The 19,046-nt window shown below is 41.8% G+C and overlaps 4 protein-coding genes across 5 annotated transcripts; all 4 read left to right on the forward strand.

Moving 5' to 3' along the window:
- The first annotated feature begins 922 nt into the window (after positions 1 to 922).
- LOC124688585 (LRR receptor-like serine/threonine-protein kinase ER2) lies at positions 923 to 6,416 on the forward strand. 2 transcript variants are annotated; one of them, XM_047222247.1, is made up of 21 exons: positions 923 to 988; positions 1,248 to 1,319; positions 1,407 to 1,478; positions 1,562 to 1,630; positions 1,724 to 1,795; positions 1,878 to 1,949; positions 2,096 to 2,167; positions 2,254 to 2,325; positions 2,413 to 2,484; positions 2,561 to 2,632; positions 2,757 to 2,828; positions 2,908 to 2,979; positions 3,056 to 3,127; positions 3,205 to 3,276; positions 3,414 to 3,482; positions 3,570 to 3,641; positions 3,718 to 3,791; positions 3,889 to 4,017; positions 4,237 to 4,602; positions 4,849 to 5,219; positions 5,754 to 6,416. In XM_047222247.1, the coding sequence occupies exons 2-21, from the start codon at positions 1,291 to 1,293 to the stop codon at positions 6,132 to 6,134; spliced, it is 2,352 nt and encodes a 783-aa protein (XP_047078203.1). In that variant the 5' UTR covers positions 923 to 988; positions 1,248 to 1,290; the 3' UTR covers positions 6,135 to 6,416. The 2 variants fall into 2 exon arrangements, with proteins under 2 accessions (XP_047078203.1, XP_047078204.1); XM_047222248.1 differs by lacking the exon at positions 923 to 988 and having other exon boundaries at positions 1,295 to 1,319; positions 1,407 to 1,473; positions 4,846 to 5,219.
- Positions 6,417 to 9,260: 2,844 nt separating this feature from the next.
- On the forward strand, positions 9,261 to 10,486 carry LOC124688587. The gene is made up of 3 exons (XM_047222249.1): positions 9,261 to 9,467; positions 9,857 to 9,954; positions 10,106 to 10,486. Exons 1-3 carry the CDS (start codon positions 9,342 to 9,344, stop codon positions 10,257 to 10,259), a joined length of 378 nt encoding a protein of 125 aa, XP_047078205.1. The 5' UTR covers positions 9,261 to 9,341; the 3' UTR covers positions 10,260 to 10,486.
- Positions 10,487 to 13,455: 2,969 nt separating this feature from the next.
- Positions 13,456 to 14,668, forward strand: LOC124688588. The gene is made up of 3 exons (XM_047222250.1): positions 13,456 to 13,615; positions 13,971 to 14,056; positions 14,208 to 14,668. Exons 1-3 carry the CDS (start codon positions 13,490 to 13,492, stop codon positions 14,374 to 14,376), a joined length of 381 nt encoding a protein of 126 aa, XP_047078206.1. The 5' UTR covers positions 13,456 to 13,489; the 3' UTR covers positions 14,377 to 14,668.
- A 1,982-nt stretch (positions 14,669 to 16,650) lies between these two features.
- LOC124688589 lies at positions 16,651 to 17,887 on the forward strand. Its single transcript, XM_047222251.1, has 3 exons — positions 16,651 to 16,842; positions 17,188 to 17,273; positions 17,425 to 17,887. Exons 1-3 carry the CDS (start codon positions 16,717 to 16,719, stop codon positions 17,591 to 17,593), a joined length of 381 nt encoding a protein of 126 aa, XP_047078207.1. The 5' UTR covers positions 16,651 to 16,716; the 3' UTR covers positions 17,594 to 17,887.
- The last annotated feature ends 1,159 nt before the right edge of the window (positions 17,888 to 19,046 follow it).

Below are 19,046 nucleotides of genomic sequence, written 5' to 3' on the forward strand. Positions count from 1 at the left end.
GCTAATTTAGTGTATGTGTTCACGGTTTCAGGGCGAACGCTGCTGGAGATCAAGAAATCCTTCCGCAACGCGGACAACACGCTGCACGACTGGTCCGGCGACGGGGCGGCCCCGGGATACTGCTCCTGGCGCGGCGTGCTCTGCGACGACGCCACCTTCGCCGTCGCCGCGCTGTAAGAACCTCTCTGCACCCAAACCTTATGCTCTGTTGCTGTCTATAAACAGTGTGCCGTTACTGACACGTGTTCGTGTGTGCAACGAAAGCAACCTCTCGGGGTTGGATCTCGGCGGCGAGATCTCCCCGGCCTTCGGGGACCTGAAGAGCGTCGTGTCAATGTACGGTGATGGTACATTGTTTCCTGAAATGTAATGCTTTCAGATCATAATAATAAGTTTGTGTAACTCTTTCTCCTGGTTGTTTGGTCATACACAGTGATTTGAAGTCGAACGAGCTCTCCGGGCAGATCCCTGATGAGATCGGCGACTGTTCGTCGCTTAAAGTGCTGTAAGTTGGCTTGGGTACTACTTCGTCGCATTGTTTTGTTTTGACCTGTAGTAATAATGCCTGTTGCTCATTCGCAAAAAAAATAAAATAATGCCTGTTGCTGACTTTCCTTCTGATCAAGGAACTTGTCCTCTAACAACCTGGAGGGGGACATACCTTTTTCCATATCTAAGCTCAAGCACCTTGAAAGCTTGTAAGGCTTATACTTGTCCCCCAAAACTTGGTAAAAGCAAGTGTTTCACTCATTGCTGATGTTACATGTATTTGTAGGATACTGAAGAACAATCAGCTGGTGGGCGTGATTCCGTCAACTCTCTCTCAGCTTCCGAATTTGAAGATATTGTAAGTTACTGCTGCTAAGCTGTCCTGTGGGTTTTATTGGGTTGGTTCTGATGTGATGTGTGTCCTTAGGGACTTGGCTCAGAACAAGCTAACTGGAGAAATTCCAAGGTTAATATACTGGAGTGAGATTCTTCAGTACTTGTAAGTAGCCATTCACTTTGTTCTCCAGTATGCCAGTATGGACAAAAAGATTTCTTGGTTTAGTACTAAAACTATCTAGTATATTCAAGGGCCTGGCATATGCTAACAAAATTTAATTTATGTAAGATTTAGGGCTTGGATCAAGCGTTTATGTTAATAAATACGATGATTATCCACACGTAGTGTAGGGCCAGCAGGCCACCATCTGTTGTTACATGCTCAGTTGTTTGCATCTATCTAAGTTTGTCTTTTACTCAAGGGGACTGCGAAGCAATCTCTTAGAAGGAAACCTGTCTCCAGATATGTGCCAGTTGACTGGCTTGTGGTACTTGTGAGTGCATCTCCTCCCTTCGTTTATCACCAATGTAGCGCTTTGTGCCCTTTATTATGTTAACAAAGTCGCTTCCATTTGGTTCAGTGATGTGAAGAACAATAGCTTGATGGGCACAATACCAGATACCATTGGGAACTGTACGAGCTTTCAGGTCTTGTATGTGCATTCTTTCTACTCCCATTGAATAATGTTGCTAATTTCCTAATTTTTAGAACACTCCTGATCTTTCGCTATTTTAGGGATTTGTCTTACAATCAGCTTACTGGAGAAATCCCATTCAACATTGGTTTCCTGCAAGTGGCTACATTGTATGTGGTAGTCATTTCACCAATCGAACTAGATGCTTAAGTTGTCTTACAAATATAAGTGATGACTTGAAATATTATTTACTATTGTGCCAGGTCTTTGCAAAGGAACAAGTTCTCTGGCCCTATTCCAACAGTGATTGGCCTTATGCAGGCGCTTGCAGTGCTGTATGATAAGTGACATTCTTCTCTTGATTTATGGCCACTGGGGAATTGTTTTGAAATATATTCTTATTTTGCATTGATCCAGGGATCTGAGTCTTAACCAGCTATCTGGCCCGATACCATCTATACTTGGAAACTTGACATACACTGAAAAATTGTAAGCTTGCACTTCTTTGTATCTGCTTAACCAATAGTTTACTAATGATTTTACTCTTCACTGAATGATATTCTAACCCCTGTGAAGTCTCTACGCTTTTCTTAATCATGAGTAGTTACTGATATCACAGTCTCTTGTACTACCAGATATCTGCAAGGCAATAGGCTAACTGGGTCAATACCACCAGAGCTTGGTAATATGTCGGCGCTTAATTACTTGTAAGCATATAGCCTTGTATTGCCTTTATTCTTCATAGCCAATTTATTTGCGTTCTACGCATTTGATATGCTATATCTCATTTCAGGGACCTGAATGACAATAACCTGACTGGGCTCATTCCACCCGAGCTTGGAAAACTCACAGGCTTGTTTGATTTGTAAGTATAAGTCCATTCATTGGTATTATATGATTCTTGTAAACAGTGCTAATTTAGGCGGTGATCCATGTCATCTGCTTCTCGCAGGAACCTTGCAAACAATAAACTTGAAGGACCGATACCTGATGATATAAGTTCATGCATAAATATCATTAGCTTGTAAGTTTCACTTTTTCCTGAAGTTATTTAGCGTCTCTGGTATAGCTGGATACTAACTTGCTTGCTCTTGAAACAGCAATGCTCATGGCAATAAATTGAATGGGACCATCCCACGTTCATTGCACAACCTTCAGAAGATGACTGATTTGTAAGTAGTTCCTACCTTTTGTAGTTTATATTATGCTTATACTAGGCTGTTTTTGTTCCAGACTGCCATAAATTACATTTCTAACAATTCTTCCTAATGATCTCTGCTGATCCATAACTTTTAGGAATCTGTCATCAAATTATCTTAGTGGAGCAATACCCATTGAGCTAGGAAGAATAAAGAACTTAGACACACTGTAAGTTCCAGTATCTGATTAGTAATTCTTCTTCAGAAAGTTTTTAATGCTATCATGTGTTGCATGAATATATTTGTAGGGATTTATCCTGTAACAAGATCGCTGGTTCGATACCTTCAGCAGTTGGGAGCTTAGAGCATCTTTTGAGACTGTAAATCTGAGAACCTGTTATTCTTTTTCTTGAAATGCATGTATTTTTTCATGACAATATTATCTTATTCATGTAGTAACTTGAGCAAGAATAATATGGTGGGGTACATTCCTGCTGAGTTTGGGAACTTGAGGAGCATCATGGAGATGTAAGAACCTTCTCACCTCTAGGCGTTCAAATCTTCATCCTTTGAGAGTAATATGGGCGTCTTTTGCTTTGTTTCAGTGATTTGTCCAATAACCACCTTCATGGCTTGATTCCTCAAGAGGTTGGAATGCTGCAAAATCTGATACTATTGTAAGTGCATGCAGTCTATGTTTTTTTTTGTCTCGCGTTCATTTATATTGAGAAACCCGTGCTGTACAAAACCTGTGGACTGCATATTTCCCTTCCAATTATTCGAGATTGATTTGTGTAATATTTTATTGTTACAGAAAACTAGAAAGTAACAATATAACTGGGGATGTTTCTTCACTTACTAAATGCTTCAGTCTCAGTGTATTGTAAGTTAAGACCTGAATAGCTATTTGAACTGTTTGCACATGTGTGGATTTCAGTCATAGCTTCTTTATTCTTGTGTGTTGCCGCAGAAACATATCATACAACAACCTGGCTGGCGTTGTACCTACCGACAACAACTTTTCACGATTTTCACCAGACAGGTAGTATCGTCTGGCATAAATTTATCCCTTAAAAGAATCTCGGGAACCCTTATTTATAATCTGAACTTTCTTTCAGCTTCTTGGGTAATCCTGGACTATGTGGCTACTGGCGTGGTTCTTCATGCTATTCCTCCAGTCATGCAAAGAGATGTAAGTACAACGCTATCTTTATTAAATTGCTCTGGATTACAACCTCACCAGACGACTAAGAAACCTTCCAATACTCTTCCATTCATTTTCTCCGCAGTCTCAGTCTCAAGGGATGTCATTATTGGTATTGCTGTTGGTGGGCTTGTTATCCTGTTGTTGATCCTAGCAGCTGCTTGTTGGCCGCGCAGCCCAGCAGTTTCCCGAGAATTATCTGTAAGCAAACAAGGTGATTGCTCGAATCGCTATATCTTGCTTTAATACATCAATATTTCGTAGCTATTTCGTAGCTATTTGACAAGTGCTGTCTCATCATGCTGAACCTGGCAAATGGTTAATACCTGTCTCAGACAGTTGCCAGTCTGCTCTCAACTTGACAGATGCACTATTTGTTTTTTGATTACTAATATGGTTTTAATGGGATAATGCTGATAATTTTCTGTTACAGAAATACACGCTGTGTTATCGAGCAATGTTCCTCCCAAGCTTGTGATCCTCCACATGAACATGGCCCTCCACGTATACGATGATATAATGAGGATGACAGAAAATTTGAGCGAGAAGCACATTATTGGGTATGGGGCATCAAGTACAGTTTATAAATGTGTTCTGAAGAACTGCAAGCCAGTGGCAATCAAAAAGCTATACTCCCAGTACCCTCAGAGTGTAAAAGAATTCGAGACTGAACTTGAGACTATTGGAAGTATCAAACACCGGAATCTTGTCAGCCTTCAGGCTTACTCACTATCACCTGCCGGGAATCTTCTCTTCTATGATTATATGGAAAGTGGCAGCCTCTGGGACGTTTTACATGGTAAGTGGACATATAGCAGGTAAAATGCATGTGGGGGAGTGCTCAAACAGTTTCAGTTCATTGCGCATCTAGAAACTTTTCGTTTCTACCATCCATCTGTCAGCAAACATGTGCTGGCCACTCATTAAGATGTATTGATTATTTATTTTTATTCTCTTTGATTAGGATTTTTACATGGCATACAGATAGTCTGCGAGTTCGCCACAACCGTATATGCTAATGTGCAAGTCTTTGTTTTTTTAGCTGGTTCGTCCAAGAAGACGAAACTTGACTGGGAGGCTAGACTCCAGATTGCTCTTGGCGCTGCCCAGGGGCTGGCATATCTCCACCATGACTGCAGCCCACGGATAATTCACAGGGATGTAAAATCGAAGAATATCCTCCTAGACAAGGACTATGTGGCGCACCTTGCTGACTTTGGTATTGCCAAGAGCTTGTGTATCTCCAAGACCCACACATCAACCTATGTGATGGGCACAATTGGCTACATTGACCCTGAGTACGCACGCACATCCCGCCTCAATGAGAAATCTGATGTATACAGCTACGGCATCGTCTTGCTTGAGTTGCTGACTGGAAAAAAGCCAGTCGATAATGAGTGCAACCTCCATCACCTGGTAACTAATTTTCACTTGCTTGCAGTTGTTCTATTGATAGTTTCTTTCTTTCCACTCCCTTTGGATTATGAGCGTCAGTAAGTTCAGAGTCATGGGCATTAGGACTTTGTTCCCTCAAGGGGACCAGCAACATGAAAGCTATCATGTGATGGCGGTTAGATCTATCTATCTACACTCTGGTGATGCGATTCATTGTATGGCTGGTGAAAGCTCCATTATAACTGGCAACTCGTCAGTGTCCTGCAAAGCCTGCAGTATTTGTCCCCTGCCTTCAATCATGCGGTTGGCAACACGCTGCTGTCAAAAACTGTAGCTAACTAGTAGTAGTACTTTCTCCTTTGATCACTGATATGTTGGTAATTTAGCCTGAGCATTTTACTTTTTTTTTGAGGGACTTGAGCATTTTACTTTTGCCTACTATGTCAAACTTAAACTGTTTCTGTTTTGGAAGAAAACATGGATAGGTAGTTGATCTGGCTGTTAACTCCCTGGCTTGCACCCAAATGTTCATGCTCATTGGCTGCTCCCCTGCAGATACTATCCAAAGCTGCAGATAACACGGTGATGGAGATGGTCGACCCAGACATCGCCGACACGTGCAAAGATCTCGGCGAGGTCAAGAGGATGTTCCAGTTGGCACTCCTCTGCAGCAAGAGGCAGCCGTTGGATCGACCGACGATGCACGACGTTGTGCACGTCCTGAACTCCGTGGTATGCCCAGAACCAGCTCCAAAGCCAGCAAAGCCAGCACAACTACCGGGATCGAGTCAGCCGTCCACAGGTCCGAGCAGCTATATCAACGAGTATGTCAGCCTAAGAGGCGGCAGCGCTCTCTCCTGTGCCAACTCGTCGAGTGCGTCTGACGCGGAGCTCTTCCTGAAGTTTGGTGAGGCGATATCGCAGAACACTGAGTAGACTGACCTTCTGATGGGCGTAGCGTTTCCGGTAGTTGTTCCCGGTGTCCTCAAGAATAGCAGGGGGCACTGGATCCGGAGGTGTTCGGTTCACTGTAAATATGCAGCTGGTTTTGCTTCTTTTTAACTCTCTCTAGCTATTTCTCGTTTTTTTTTTCTGGCTCCCCTTTTGCAAGTATTTTTTTGATTTGTACTTGGGATGATGAGAACTGTGCTGAAACAGAAAGGACACTGTATTTTGTTGGAAACTGAATGGAAGGAAATCATCCAGTGCTTGGTTTTACAATGTCAGTGACCTTCTGTTGTATGAATAGAAAAAAAAAACAAGCCTGCAAAATAATAGTACTGTTACTGGTAACAGAAGTCCTGATGATACTTACTGCCTGTGCACTCTGTCCAGATCTCCGGGGGTTGTCCATATATCTTAGTTCACACCACTGATTCACATTCTAAGTTCTAACGGTAGTACTGCCAACGAACCAGCTACAGCATGGCTAGTTATCATTGACCATTACTGTTGAAAGTAGTAGCGTGCATGTGTTGTTATCCTCAATTGCACAACTCAGATCAGAAACTAGAGCAAGGTGTCTCAAGGTTCAGGATTTGCTCCTTTTTTTCTCAACAGCACACAACTCACACGAATATCTGGCTAACACTGCCAGGATTCAAAACAGACAACAAATTAAGTACTCACTCCAATCCAAATTGGTTTGTCTATACACATGCATCTAGATGCATTTTAGTGTGTAGATATATACAAGTCTAGAGAAATCTGCGACAAGTAATTCAATTACAAACCCATATGAGCCAAAACTACATATGTATTGCTCTACAAAGCAAAGTAGCATCCCTTTCACGGTTTCACCACTGCCGCCCATTCAGTGGAACCGCAGATTGAAAAACTTCATCCACCAGACCGCCACTGTCTCCACTCTTCAGCCTGAGGTCGCCTAGCTTCCAGCCAGCAGGGGGCATTCCCAGTACTCCATTACAACAAATGAGAAAAACACACTAAAAGGTTCTTTCAACCAATACCTTGAAAACAAGACATTGTTCATAGCTTTCGAAATGCTCGACACGCAGCAGGAACACCAATCACTACATAAGCTACACGCGTACTGCCTCTAAACTGCATGAAAGAGCAACTCCACATAGCCAAAACTGAACTAGGAGCTCCGCTGATAGCAAAAGCACAGCAAACCACAACTTAAACCTGGCAACTGGACAAAAGGTGGTCGGCGGGCTCTAAGATACCACAAAATCCACATCCTCTGGCTAGTCCCACCCATCCCCTCCTTGTCAAGTTCTCTCTTGTTCAAGATACCGTTCTTCGCCACTACCCACATCAAACAAAAACCCTAAGTTTAAGAGTTGCCTTAAGTTTCCAAGGCTGCGAGTAAGGCACAGCCACCTGACTCGTATTCAATAGGTTGCACAAAGACAAGACAGAGAACTCACCAGATTTGGTGAGATTGCATATCCAAATATCTTTCTCAACAGTAAAATGCACATCAGAACAAGCTACCAGGTGGTTTGTGCCGCATCTGAACAGTTTCCTCAAAGATGATCTTGTACCATACAGAGTAGCATCCTGAACTAAAAACATCTACCATCAGAATAAGACTGACTCACTAGATGGATTTTATCTTAAAAAAAATAAGACTGACTCACAGGTTTGTGCCCAAAATGCGTAAATTTCCAGAGATCAGTAAGTGATCCACCGTAGGATATCGCTCGTAGGTCTAAATTCTAGAAAAGTTTGCTGGAGAGGAACCAATACTCAAAACTATAATCACAAGGTCATGGGGAAAATTTCAGATGGGATTTCAGAGGGTATCTGGTTTCCCCTGTGCCGACGACTTGAGCTTCTTTTTGGGACCGAAGATGTAGAAGGCGACAGTGTCAGGAACAAGAACGCATGCGATCTTCTTCTGCAGCCTCTCATTCCGCTCGAACCTGCATGTTACAATTAAAATGTATCAATGACAGCGAAATTACACTTGTGCATATTTCGAAGATAATGACAAGCTGATTGCTTTACTGTTGCTGCTCCTCCATCAAACTGTCAACTAGGACCCGCATCTGACATACTTCTGCCTCCAACTGACCGAGCAACAACAAAGTAGCATCCGTTTCACTGTTTCACCACTGCCGCCCATTCTGCAGTCGATCGTTCTGCTCTAACCTGCATGTTACAAGGAAAATGTATCAATGACAACGAAATTACACTTGTGCATATTCCGAAGATAATGACAAGACGATTGCTCTACCTATTCTCCTCCTCTAGCAACGCGTTAACTAGGACCTGCGTTTCACATAAGCGTGCCTCAAACTGAAACATCAACTTCTCCATGAAACAACAGATCCTCTCTCTTGCCTCTTGGCAAGTAAACTGGAGATGACCGGAGCAAGTCGAAGATGTAGAATCCTGATCCCTCGCACTCCCAACATGTCAAATGACCATCATTCATCTGGAGCATTATGATATGTTCTATGTTTCACTCAATGGCGGTTGGCTCTGATATATGTCTCGGTTCTCCAACTATATACCATCTTTCCTATGCATTCCCGCTCATGGATATGAGTGCTTGTAGGCCTCCCGATTTATAGGTAGCACAAAACTGAACACCTACTGCTTTTTCTATGTTTATTATTTGTACCAAACCCTAGTTGGCATATGTATTGTTACTTATTAATAATACATATACCAAATCCTAAAATATTTACTATAATTTAAGACTCTGGAACCACTCGTAATGTTATATGTCCAAATCCAGACACACCATTTATACCACCATACATTCTCATTGCACATCATCAAAAAATGTAAAGACACTGTGGTCTCACCTATTTTTTACGTTTTGGCCTCTTTATACTGTTGTTGATGATTATTAATGCATCGGTGAAATTCTCGAAAATAAATGAAGTAGCAAGGAAGTAGTATTGTTTTTTTTTAGAGGAGTAGTAGTGTCCAAAGACGATGACATTTGTGCCGCACGCTTTGGTTAGACGATAGTGGGCTGTGGATGCACAAATCTGGTCTATTAGGCCGGCAAGATACATGATACGGTCTCAGTATGGATTTCGAAATCCCAGACGGAGTAGGTTTCTGAAACCCACTATCAAAACCCGGAAACTGCCCACACAAATATCACACGATCCGGCTGTAGAGAAAAAAAAGAGAGCTGCCGATCCCCTTTTCAGAAGGATGGCTTCGTCGTTGTTCCTCAGGTCCGCCGCAGGCCGCGTAATTCGGCGATCGATCCCGCAGGGCTCCTTCCCTCGGAACCCTGTCCGGTTCTTGTACGATGGTGTTGGGAGGATCGAATCCAAGGTAATTCCCTCTTCCTTTGCTCCTAATTTCTTCCCCCCTTTTCTCTTCCTCTAGGGTATTCATCGTTCCGCGAAATTGTTGGGAGATGTGATCTAAAGATGTTGAGAATATGTGCTAAAGGTACTTATAGGTGATAAAGATATTTCGTAATATCTCTATTTGCTAACAATCTGCTCCCTTCGTCCTAGTCGTAAATGTGATGCAGTCTAGATACATCTGTATCACACGTATTTTAGTTGTAGATACATCCATATTTAGAAAGTTGGAAAATTGGGTCACTTATTTTGGTACGGAGGGAGTAGTATTTACGAATTTATATGCTTATAATGGTATAATATAAACAAAAGTTTAATTCCTTCGGTTGTCTACATCATTCTTGCTCAAAACAGGGCCCCAAGACCAGCCTCGACGTGGCATTAGAAGAGTTAAGCAAAAAAGTAAGTGAGGTGCAAAAAGAAACCCGCAGCTTGGTAGAACACGAAAAACTGTAAGCAAACGATTCCTCTTTTAATTGATTCTTTGTGCTCTTTTTATTTTGCAGTTTCGAGCATATTTTGTCATTTTAAGCTTGCATTTTTTAAGGATGTTTAATTTATCTTATTATTAGGAATGAATTTGTGTTCTTTCTTAACATACAGTTTGGAGAAACGGGAGCAACGGCAAAGAGTATTATCGTATTTCTTAGTTCCCACTGCCGCCGGTGTCTGGATATTTGGTCCAGACAAGAAGAAGGAAAGCAACGAAGCTAATCATCCATGTTGTGTTTGTGCTAGTACTTCTGTGCAGAGCTGAACTTGATTTGTGGTGTAAGGGTGCAAATTGATCAACCGTCAACTTCTCCATGCAACAACAGACAGGGACGAAGCTGGAAATTTTATCTGATGGTGTCTGCTCTATGTTCAATGGTGCTAGCTTCACATATAAATAGTGATTAGTGTAGATTTAGTGAGAGATTTGTAAAAATCATTGGTGTCAGCTGACACCAGTTCCAACTTCCAATGAAGCAGCTCCGTCCATGACAACAGATCCTCTGTCTTGCCTTCTCCATGCAACAACAGATCCTGTCTCTTGCCTCTTGACAAATAAACTAGAGATTTTTTTTTGATAAAAGATGTTTTATTACTTTTGGGAAGCAATTACATCCAGCCTCTTCATAACCAGGATGCACACAACCGTTCAAGTGTGTGGATTCAAAGTATATAAAACTAAGCGAAATACATATCGAAATGATGAATTATATAACGCCTAGGATGAGGGTGGCGATGACTGGAGCAAGTCGAGGATGTAGAATCCTGATCCCTCTCACTCCCAACATGTCAAATGACCATCATTCATTTGGAGCATTATGATATGTCCTATGTTTCACTCAATGGCGGTTGACTGATATGTCTCGGTTCTCCAACTATCTACCATCTTTTCTATGCCTTCCCGCTCATAGATATGAGAGGGTGCTTGTAGGCCTCCCAATTTATAGGTAGCACAAGACTGAACACCTACTGCATTTTCTATGTTTATTAATACATATACCAACTCCTAACATATTTACTACTCGTAATGTTATTGGTGTAAATTTTTGGGGGTCATTTATATATGTCTAAATCCAAACACACGATTTACACCACCATACGGTTCTCATTGCACATGACTATAAAATGTAAAGACATCATGGCCTCAGTTATATGGGGAAACCTTAATCAACCTAGAGCATTTTTGGTAAGCAGCATCGTTTTTAGCTCTCGAGGGTAAGGCCCCGCACTGCTGATTCGTGAAAGATCTTCAAATGTCATCCTCTAGGTCGCTCGACACGCGGCCCCGCGGAGTTCCTTCTACACGTACATCTTCCGCGTGGTACACTTTTCGCACAGCTTCGTTGTTCAAGTTACAGGTCAAGTACATTAAAGTACACCGTAGAGCTCTGTTCCTATCAGATCCATGCACTACAACATGACAGGTTGACACTAGCATTTTTAAACGCCGAGGCACATTAGTTGTAATCGTTGCGCGTGCACTAGACCTGCAAAAAAATCGTTATGGATAACCGCGTCGAGGAAAGTGTAGAACCAACGCATTTTAGCGCGGCTTATATACACCGAGCTATTTCTAGCGCACATATATAGCTAACGCTGCACTACAAATGTGTGGGATGGCACACCATAGGTTCCATGCGAGGTGTTTGTGGGTCGGCACTATTTGTTGTGCTTGCCAATGTAATTACATACATGAGACAAAATTATTGCCCCTATGATCTTCTGTGGCGGTAGGTTTTGGCCCGATGTTTTAATTTAATTACTATTCATTGAATTAGTAGAATTCATTGATAATCAAAATGGAAATTGCATATGATAGCAACGATCATCACAACAAGTTTAATACGATGAGTTAACAAATGTTATCCGCAGAAGAAATAATGCACTATTTCCACAAGAAAGAAGCATGGTCTCGCTTGTAAGGGCTGTCATTGTCTCCATAACTGCATGGATCAAGGTCAACGTCATCATCAACCGCATAACTATCTTGAATTCCACCTAGATTATCATCTCCTTGTAATGCCAACTGCATAAGTTTTTCAGCCCGAGTGTTATCTTAAAACTGAAAATGGTTCGTAACTTGTACGAACAGTTCTCGGGATATTTCATTTAAAAAAATCAAATCTCTAAAAAAGAGAAAATTAATACAAACCCACTCCCGTGTCTCTCTCTCATCCCTCATCTCACCTTGTTTCCCTTTGCGACAAGTGGCGATCAAAGATACCAGTTCTTGGAAATTTTCTGCCACCACAATGCACCACATTTGCACGCGAAGAGAGAGCCCGAACCTTCGCGAAGGTCTGAGCTGTATTTAAATTTCCTCGTAATTATCTTCTTTTCAATAATCCCTTTGATCCATAATACTCGTTGTTGAAACAAGAGAATAGACACACTAAAATATGTTTACATATATCTGATTCATCGACCAGCATTATGGATGGAGGGAGTAGAAAATCTTTATCAATTTCGCAGGTTCTTTGTTCTCCCACTGCCACTACTATTCTTTCTTCATCTAGGAGCAAAGTTGTGTGTGTTGTTGATTCTCGAGTTCCTGCCGCGGCTCCCAACCGAAGCGTCTTCGAGCAAGTTGATCTAGGATTGAAGTAAATTAGATTTTACTATCACAACCGAGGCTAGGGTAATAGATTAGTATCTCTTTTAAACATTTTGCACATCCTTGCAACTTCTCGGCGGGAAGTGAGGGATGGTGCAAATAGTTGATTGATTATGGTTTTGTTGCTTTTCTGGTTGTTGGGCCCATTTGTTAGGGTTGACCTAGCTGCCGGTTGCAGAAGTGGAAAACATCTGATGTGGACATAGACCGCACGATGTCAACTCTTTAGTCTCTCTCTCTCCCTCCCTCTCTCTCTCTCCCTCTCTCTCCCAGGGCCCCTTTCTTCTTTATCCTGGTAGGTCACTCGATCGTGGCACTGCCGCGAGGGAAAGAAGAGGCGCGGAGGTCGGCCTAAGGGTTGTCGATGACTGTCGGCGGCGAGGCAAATGCTAATGGTGCAGCCGTCGTAGACACGCATTAAATTTCTCCTTCCATTCTAATTTAGTGTTCATCTCAAAATACAATTGACAAACTAAAACTATATTTATTATTACTACTTTAGCCAATCTAAGATACATGGAAAGAAGCGACATCTAGAGAGAGCAAGACGGCTTCATTTTATATGTTCTTGCTAACTAAAAGTTAGAATATAGGAGTATTGATTAGTATGGAACAAAATTTTAGCCTAGAATGTAATCAAACATAGTAGTAGTATAGTGCCCAAAGACGATGACATTTGTGCCGCACGCTTTGGTTAGACGATAGTGGGCTGTGGATGCACAAATCTGGCCTATTAGCCCGGCAAGATACATGATACGGTCTCAGCATGGATTCCGAAATCCCAGACGGAGTAGGTTTCTGAAACCCACTACGGTTCAAATATCACACGATCCGGCTGTAGAGAAGAAAAAAAAAGAGCTGCCGATCCCTTTTTCAGAACGATGGCTTCGTCGTTGTCCCTCAGGTCCGCCGCAGGCCGCGTTCTTCGGCGATCGATTCCGCAGGGCTCCTTCCCACGGAACCCAGTCCGGTTCTTCTCCGAAGGTGTTGGGAGGATCGAATCCAAGGTAATCCGCTCTTCCTTTGCTCTAATTTCTTCCGCCTCTTTTCTCTTCCCCTAGGTATTCATCGATCCACGAAATTGTTGGGAGTTGTGAACTAAAGATGTTAAGAATAGATGGTAAAGATATTTCTTAATGTATCTATTTGCTAACTGTTTGCTCCCTTCGTTCGTCCTAGTCGTAAAAGTGACTCAGTTTTGTCTAGATACAGACTACGTTTTAGTTGTAGATGCATCGGAAAGTTGAGTCACTTATTTTGGGACGGAGGGAGTAGAATTTCTGAATTGATATGCTTATAATGGTATAATTTAAATGACAGTTTAATACTTTTTGTTGTCTACATCATTCTTGCTCAAAACAGGGCCCCGACATGGCATATGAAGAGTTTGGTGAAAACATCCGTAAATTACAGAAAGGAACCCGCAGTTTGGTAGAACGGGAAAAACTGTAAGCAAGCAATTCCTCTTTTACTTGATTCTCTGTGGTCTTCTTATTTTGCAGTTTCGAGCATATTTTGTCATTTTAAACTTGTGTTAATTTTAAGGATGTTTAATTTATTTCTATTAGGAATGAATTTGTGTCCTTTTTTAACATGCAGTTTTCAGAAACGGGAGCAACGGCAAAGGGTAATATCGTATTTCTTAGTTCCCACCGCCGTCGCTGTCTGGATATTTGGTGCAATCAAGAAGCAGGAAAGACGTGAGAGGGTCAACCAAGCTAACCATCCATGTTGTCTTTGTACTGGTACTTCCGCTAGCATCGTCTGATGTCTGTTGTGTGTCTGGGAAGTATGTTGTGCAGAGTTGAACTTGCTCTGTGGTATATGGGTGCAAATTGCTGAACCTTGGGAGTACCCTCCAACCCTCTACTTCAAGCAAATGTAGCTTTCCAAAAAGCTACTCCTTTGGAGTATTTGATTTGAAAATCTAGTTCATTTCATTGGACTAGAGAGGATTAAGCCCTAAAGATACAAAATTTGCAACCGAGTGTGGTGTACCCTAAGTTGTGGATCTATTGACACGTTAATTATGAGGTTTCTTCTGCTGTTGTTGAAGTCAAGTCATATGTTCCTTCTGCTGTTCATTTCATCCAAACAGAAGCAACTGTTTATTTGGTAATATGAGCAGTATGCGCTCCCATGTAGATACTCTCAGAACAATTTGTTTGGACAATAAGAGGCTTTGGGACGCGCGGCTGGGAACGTTTTTTATCCGGCGCGCCCCAAATCCCTTTGGAGATGCTTTGGGGGACGCTTTAGGGGACGCAGCTAGAGATGCTCTAAGTTTTTCAACCTGTGTGTTATCTCGAAACTGAAAATAGTTCGTAACTTGGACGGACAGTTCTCGGGATATTTCGTTTTAAAAAACCAAAGAGAAAATTAAGACAAACCCACTTCCCTTGTCTTTCTCTCATCCCTCATCTCATCTTGCTTCCCTTTGCGATAAGTGGTGAGCAGGGATACCATTTTTTGGGAATTTTCTGGCAGCACAATACACCACATGTTGTACGCGGAGAGAGCCCGAACCTTCACGAAGGTCAGACTTTTTATTTAAATTTCCTCGTAATGATCTTCTTTTCAATAATCCCTTTGATCCATAATACTCTTCGTTGAAACGAGAGAATAGACACACTAAAATATGTTTACATATATCTGATTCACCGACCAGTATTATGGATCGGAGGGAGGAGAAAATCTTTATCAATTTCGCGCGTTCTTTGTTCTGCCACTACTATTCTTTCTTCAGTAGGAGCAAAGTTATGTGTGTTGTTGATTCTCGAGTTCCTGTCCGCGGCTCCCAACCGAAGCGTCTTCGAGCATGTTGCCTCTGAACTTGCAGGTGTTACGTGATGCCGCGTTCAACTCTTCAGTTGATCCAGGATTGGAGTAAATTAACTGAGGCTAGGGTCATAGATTAGTATCTCTTTTAAATATTTTGCACATCCCTGCAACTTCTCGGCGGGAAGTGAGGGATGGTGCAAATAGTTGATTGATTGTGATTTTATTGTTTTTCTGGTTGTTGGGCCTATTTGTTAGGGAGAGCAAGACCGCTTCATTTTATATGTTCTTGCTAACTAAAAGTTAGAATATATTGATTAGTATGGAACAAAATTTTAGCCTAGAATGTAATCAAACATAGTAGTTGTATAGGGCAAAACCTATACACCAACCAGGTCGGTGGCTACGGGCCACCGCACACCCCCTGGTCGGGTATGGGCCAGGCCCATTTAGATCTGTTTAGCCTGTGCATTCGTTTTTGCTTTTTCTTTTTTTTCCTGGTTTCTTTTTCTGGTTTCTTTTTCTGTTTTTTTCTTTTTTCTGTTTTTGGTTTTGTTTATATTTTTTTAGATTCGAAAATTTTAATTTTTAAAAAATGTTCAAATTTAAAAAAAATTAAAAATTGTTCAGATTTGAAAACCGTTCAAATCTAAAAATCGTTCAAATTTAAAAACCGTTCAAATATGAAATTTGTTTAAATTCAAAAATTGTTTAAAATTTTAAATGTTCAAATTTAAAATTTGTTCAAATTTAAAAATGTTCAAATGTAAAATTTGTTCAAATTTAAAATTTGTTCACATCGAAAATTGTTCAAATCCAAAAATTGTTCATATAAAAAATAAAAAACTAGAAAATAATGCTTTCAATTTTTCGAAAATATACAAATTTTGAAATTTTTTGTTTTTCCGAAAAAATTTCACATTGACATTTTAAATTTTTAAAAAAGAAAAGAAATGAAACAGCAGAAAAGGAGAAAAACAGAAAAAAAACGAAAACAAACGTCACTGGGCCGGCCCAACAGGCACCGTGGGGGGTGCGGTGCCTGGTCCGCACCGACCAGGTGGTGTATAGCACCTCCCGTAGTATAGTGCCCAAAGACGATGCCACTTGGGCCGCACGCTTTGGTTAGACGATAGTGGGCTGTGGATGCACAAATCTGGCCTATTAGCCCGGCAAGATACATGATACGGTCTCAGTATGGATTTCCAAATCCCAGACGGAGTAGGTTTCTGAAACCCACTATGAAAACCCGGAAACTGCCCACACAAATATCACACGATCCGGCTGTAGAGAAAAAAAAAAGAGAGCTGCCGATCCCCTTTTCAGAAGGATGGCTTCGTCGTTGTTCCTCAGGTCCGCCGCAGGCCGCGTTCTTCGGCGATCGATTCCGCAGGGCTCCTTCCCTCGGAACCCAGTCCGGTTCTTCTCCGATGGTGTTGGGAGGATCGAATCCAAGGTAATCCGCTCTTCCTTTGCTCTAATTTCTTCCGCCTCTTTTCTATTCCCCTAGGTATTCATCGATCCACGAAATTGTTGGGAGTTGTGATGTAAAGATGGTAAAGATATTTCTTAATGTATCTATTTGCTAACAATTTGCTCCCTTCGTTCGTCCTAGTCGTAAAAGTGACTCAGTTTTGTCTAGATACAGACTACGTTTTAGGTGTAGCTGCATCGGAAAGTTGAGTCATTTATTATTTTGGGACGGAGGGAGTAGTATTTCTGAATTGATATGCTTATAATGGTATAATTTAAATGAAATTTTAATACTTTTTGTTGTCTACATCATTCTTGCTCAAAACAGGGCCCCGACATGGCATATGAAGAGTTTGGTGAAAACATCCATAAATTACAGAAAGAAACCCGCAGTTTGGTAGAACGGGAAAAACTGTAAGCAAGCAATTCCTCTTTTACTTGATTCTCTGTGGTCTTCTTATTTTGCAGTTTCGAGCATATTTTGTCATTTTAAACTTGTGTTAATTTTAAGGATGTTTAATTTATTTCTATTAGGAATGAATTTGTGTCCTTTTTTAACATGCAGTTTTGAGAAACGGGAGCAACGGCAAAGGGTAATATCGTATTTCTTAGTTCCCACCGCCGTCGCTGTCTGGATATTTGGTGCAATCAAGAAGCAGGAAAGACGTGAGAGGGTCAACCAAGCTAACCATCCATGTTGTCTTTGTACTGGTACTTCTGCTAGCATCGTCTGATGTCTGTTGTGTGTCTGGGAAGTATGTTGTGCAGAGTTGAGCTTGCTCTGTGGTGTATGGGTGCAAATTGCCGAACCTTGGGAGGACCCTCCAATCCTCTACTTCAAGCAAATGTAGCTTTCCAAAAAGCTACTCCTTTGGAGTATTTGATTTGAAAATCTAGTTCATTTCATTGAACTAGAGAGGGTTAGACGGTACCCTAAAGATACAAAATTTGCACCCGAGTGTGGTGTACTAAGTTGTGGATCTATTGACACGTTAATTATGAGGTTTCTTCTGCTGTTGTTGAAGTCATATGTTCCTTCTTCTGCTCATTTCATGCAAACAGAAGTTTATTTGGAAATATGAGCAGTATGCGCTCCCATGTAGATACTCTCAGAACAATTTGTTTGGATAAGCCAAACTATGGGTGTGGGTCGGTGCGAATGGGTGGAGAAATCAAATTCTGTTGGCGAGGGTTTTGCCTTATAGAGGCGTCTTTTTTTTTCTGAAAGAAACAAAACACATTCTATTTATTTATATAAAAGCCTGGGAGCTGACCTAGCCAAGTCTTGCAGGTTCCAGCTCCTAAATTGGTACCCGCTGTCGAGTGAGGTACTGAGTTGCACTGTTGCCGCTATTAAGTAAACCCATGCGCAACTGAAAATAGTATATCTGAATATAGCCCCTAATACCGCTAGATCGTAATCTTCAGTGGCCGCTGCAGTCTTCAGTTGCGCAGAATCAGTTTCAAACGTTACCCTGTTGCATCCCAGTTGCACTGATGTGCTTATGGCGTAAAGCATTGCCAAAGCTTCAGAGTGTAGTCGTGTAGAGTATCAACGATTCGCTCCATAGCTTTACCATGTTCATCTCTTAACAAATCCCCAGCCACCACTGCTGCGCGTCTTCTGGCTTTTATAACAAACTTTGGGTACCTGTCCCGTACCCCTGAATCCCAGCAGTACGCGAGACCGGTGGTGACGATGAGAGATTTTGCGCGGTTGTGCATCCCGGTCTGCTCGCGTCCGATGGCCTCGTGCCAGCTCCGGTAGACAAGGCAGCACCAGCGCCAGGAGCTTTGGCAGGATCTCGGCAAGGACGTCCGGGGCGAAGTCCCGGCTGGACGGCTGGTATTCTGGTCGGCCATGGTGGATGTCATGTCGCCGCGCTCACCTCTGCTCCTACTCCGTATTTGCGTTAGGCTTTGGTTAATTGTGCCCTGCGTTTTCGTTGCTTTTCAACCCTGTTTCTGAATGGTGATAGTACTTGTTGTAAGTGAACAGTACCTTGATAGTCGCCTTCCCTCACTAGCAGAGAAAAGCCTTTGGGAAAACCACCCTTAGTGGTGTGATTTCATATTGTATCAAATTTATTTGTATTTGTGACGTGTCTAAAACAAGTCGTACCCAATGGTATAGTGGCGTGTTAGATAGTAAAACCACACCACTACAGTAATAATCTGGAATTTAAA

Source organism: Lolium rigidum, chromosome 2, assembly GCF_022539505.1.
Source record: "Lolium rigidum isolate FL_2022 chromosome 2, APGP_CSIRO_Lrig_0.1, whole genome shotgun sequence".
In the NCBI taxonomy this organism is placed as follows: domain Eukaryota; kingdom Viridiplantae; phylum Streptophyta; class Magnoliopsida; order Poales; family Poaceae; genus Lolium; species Lolium rigidum.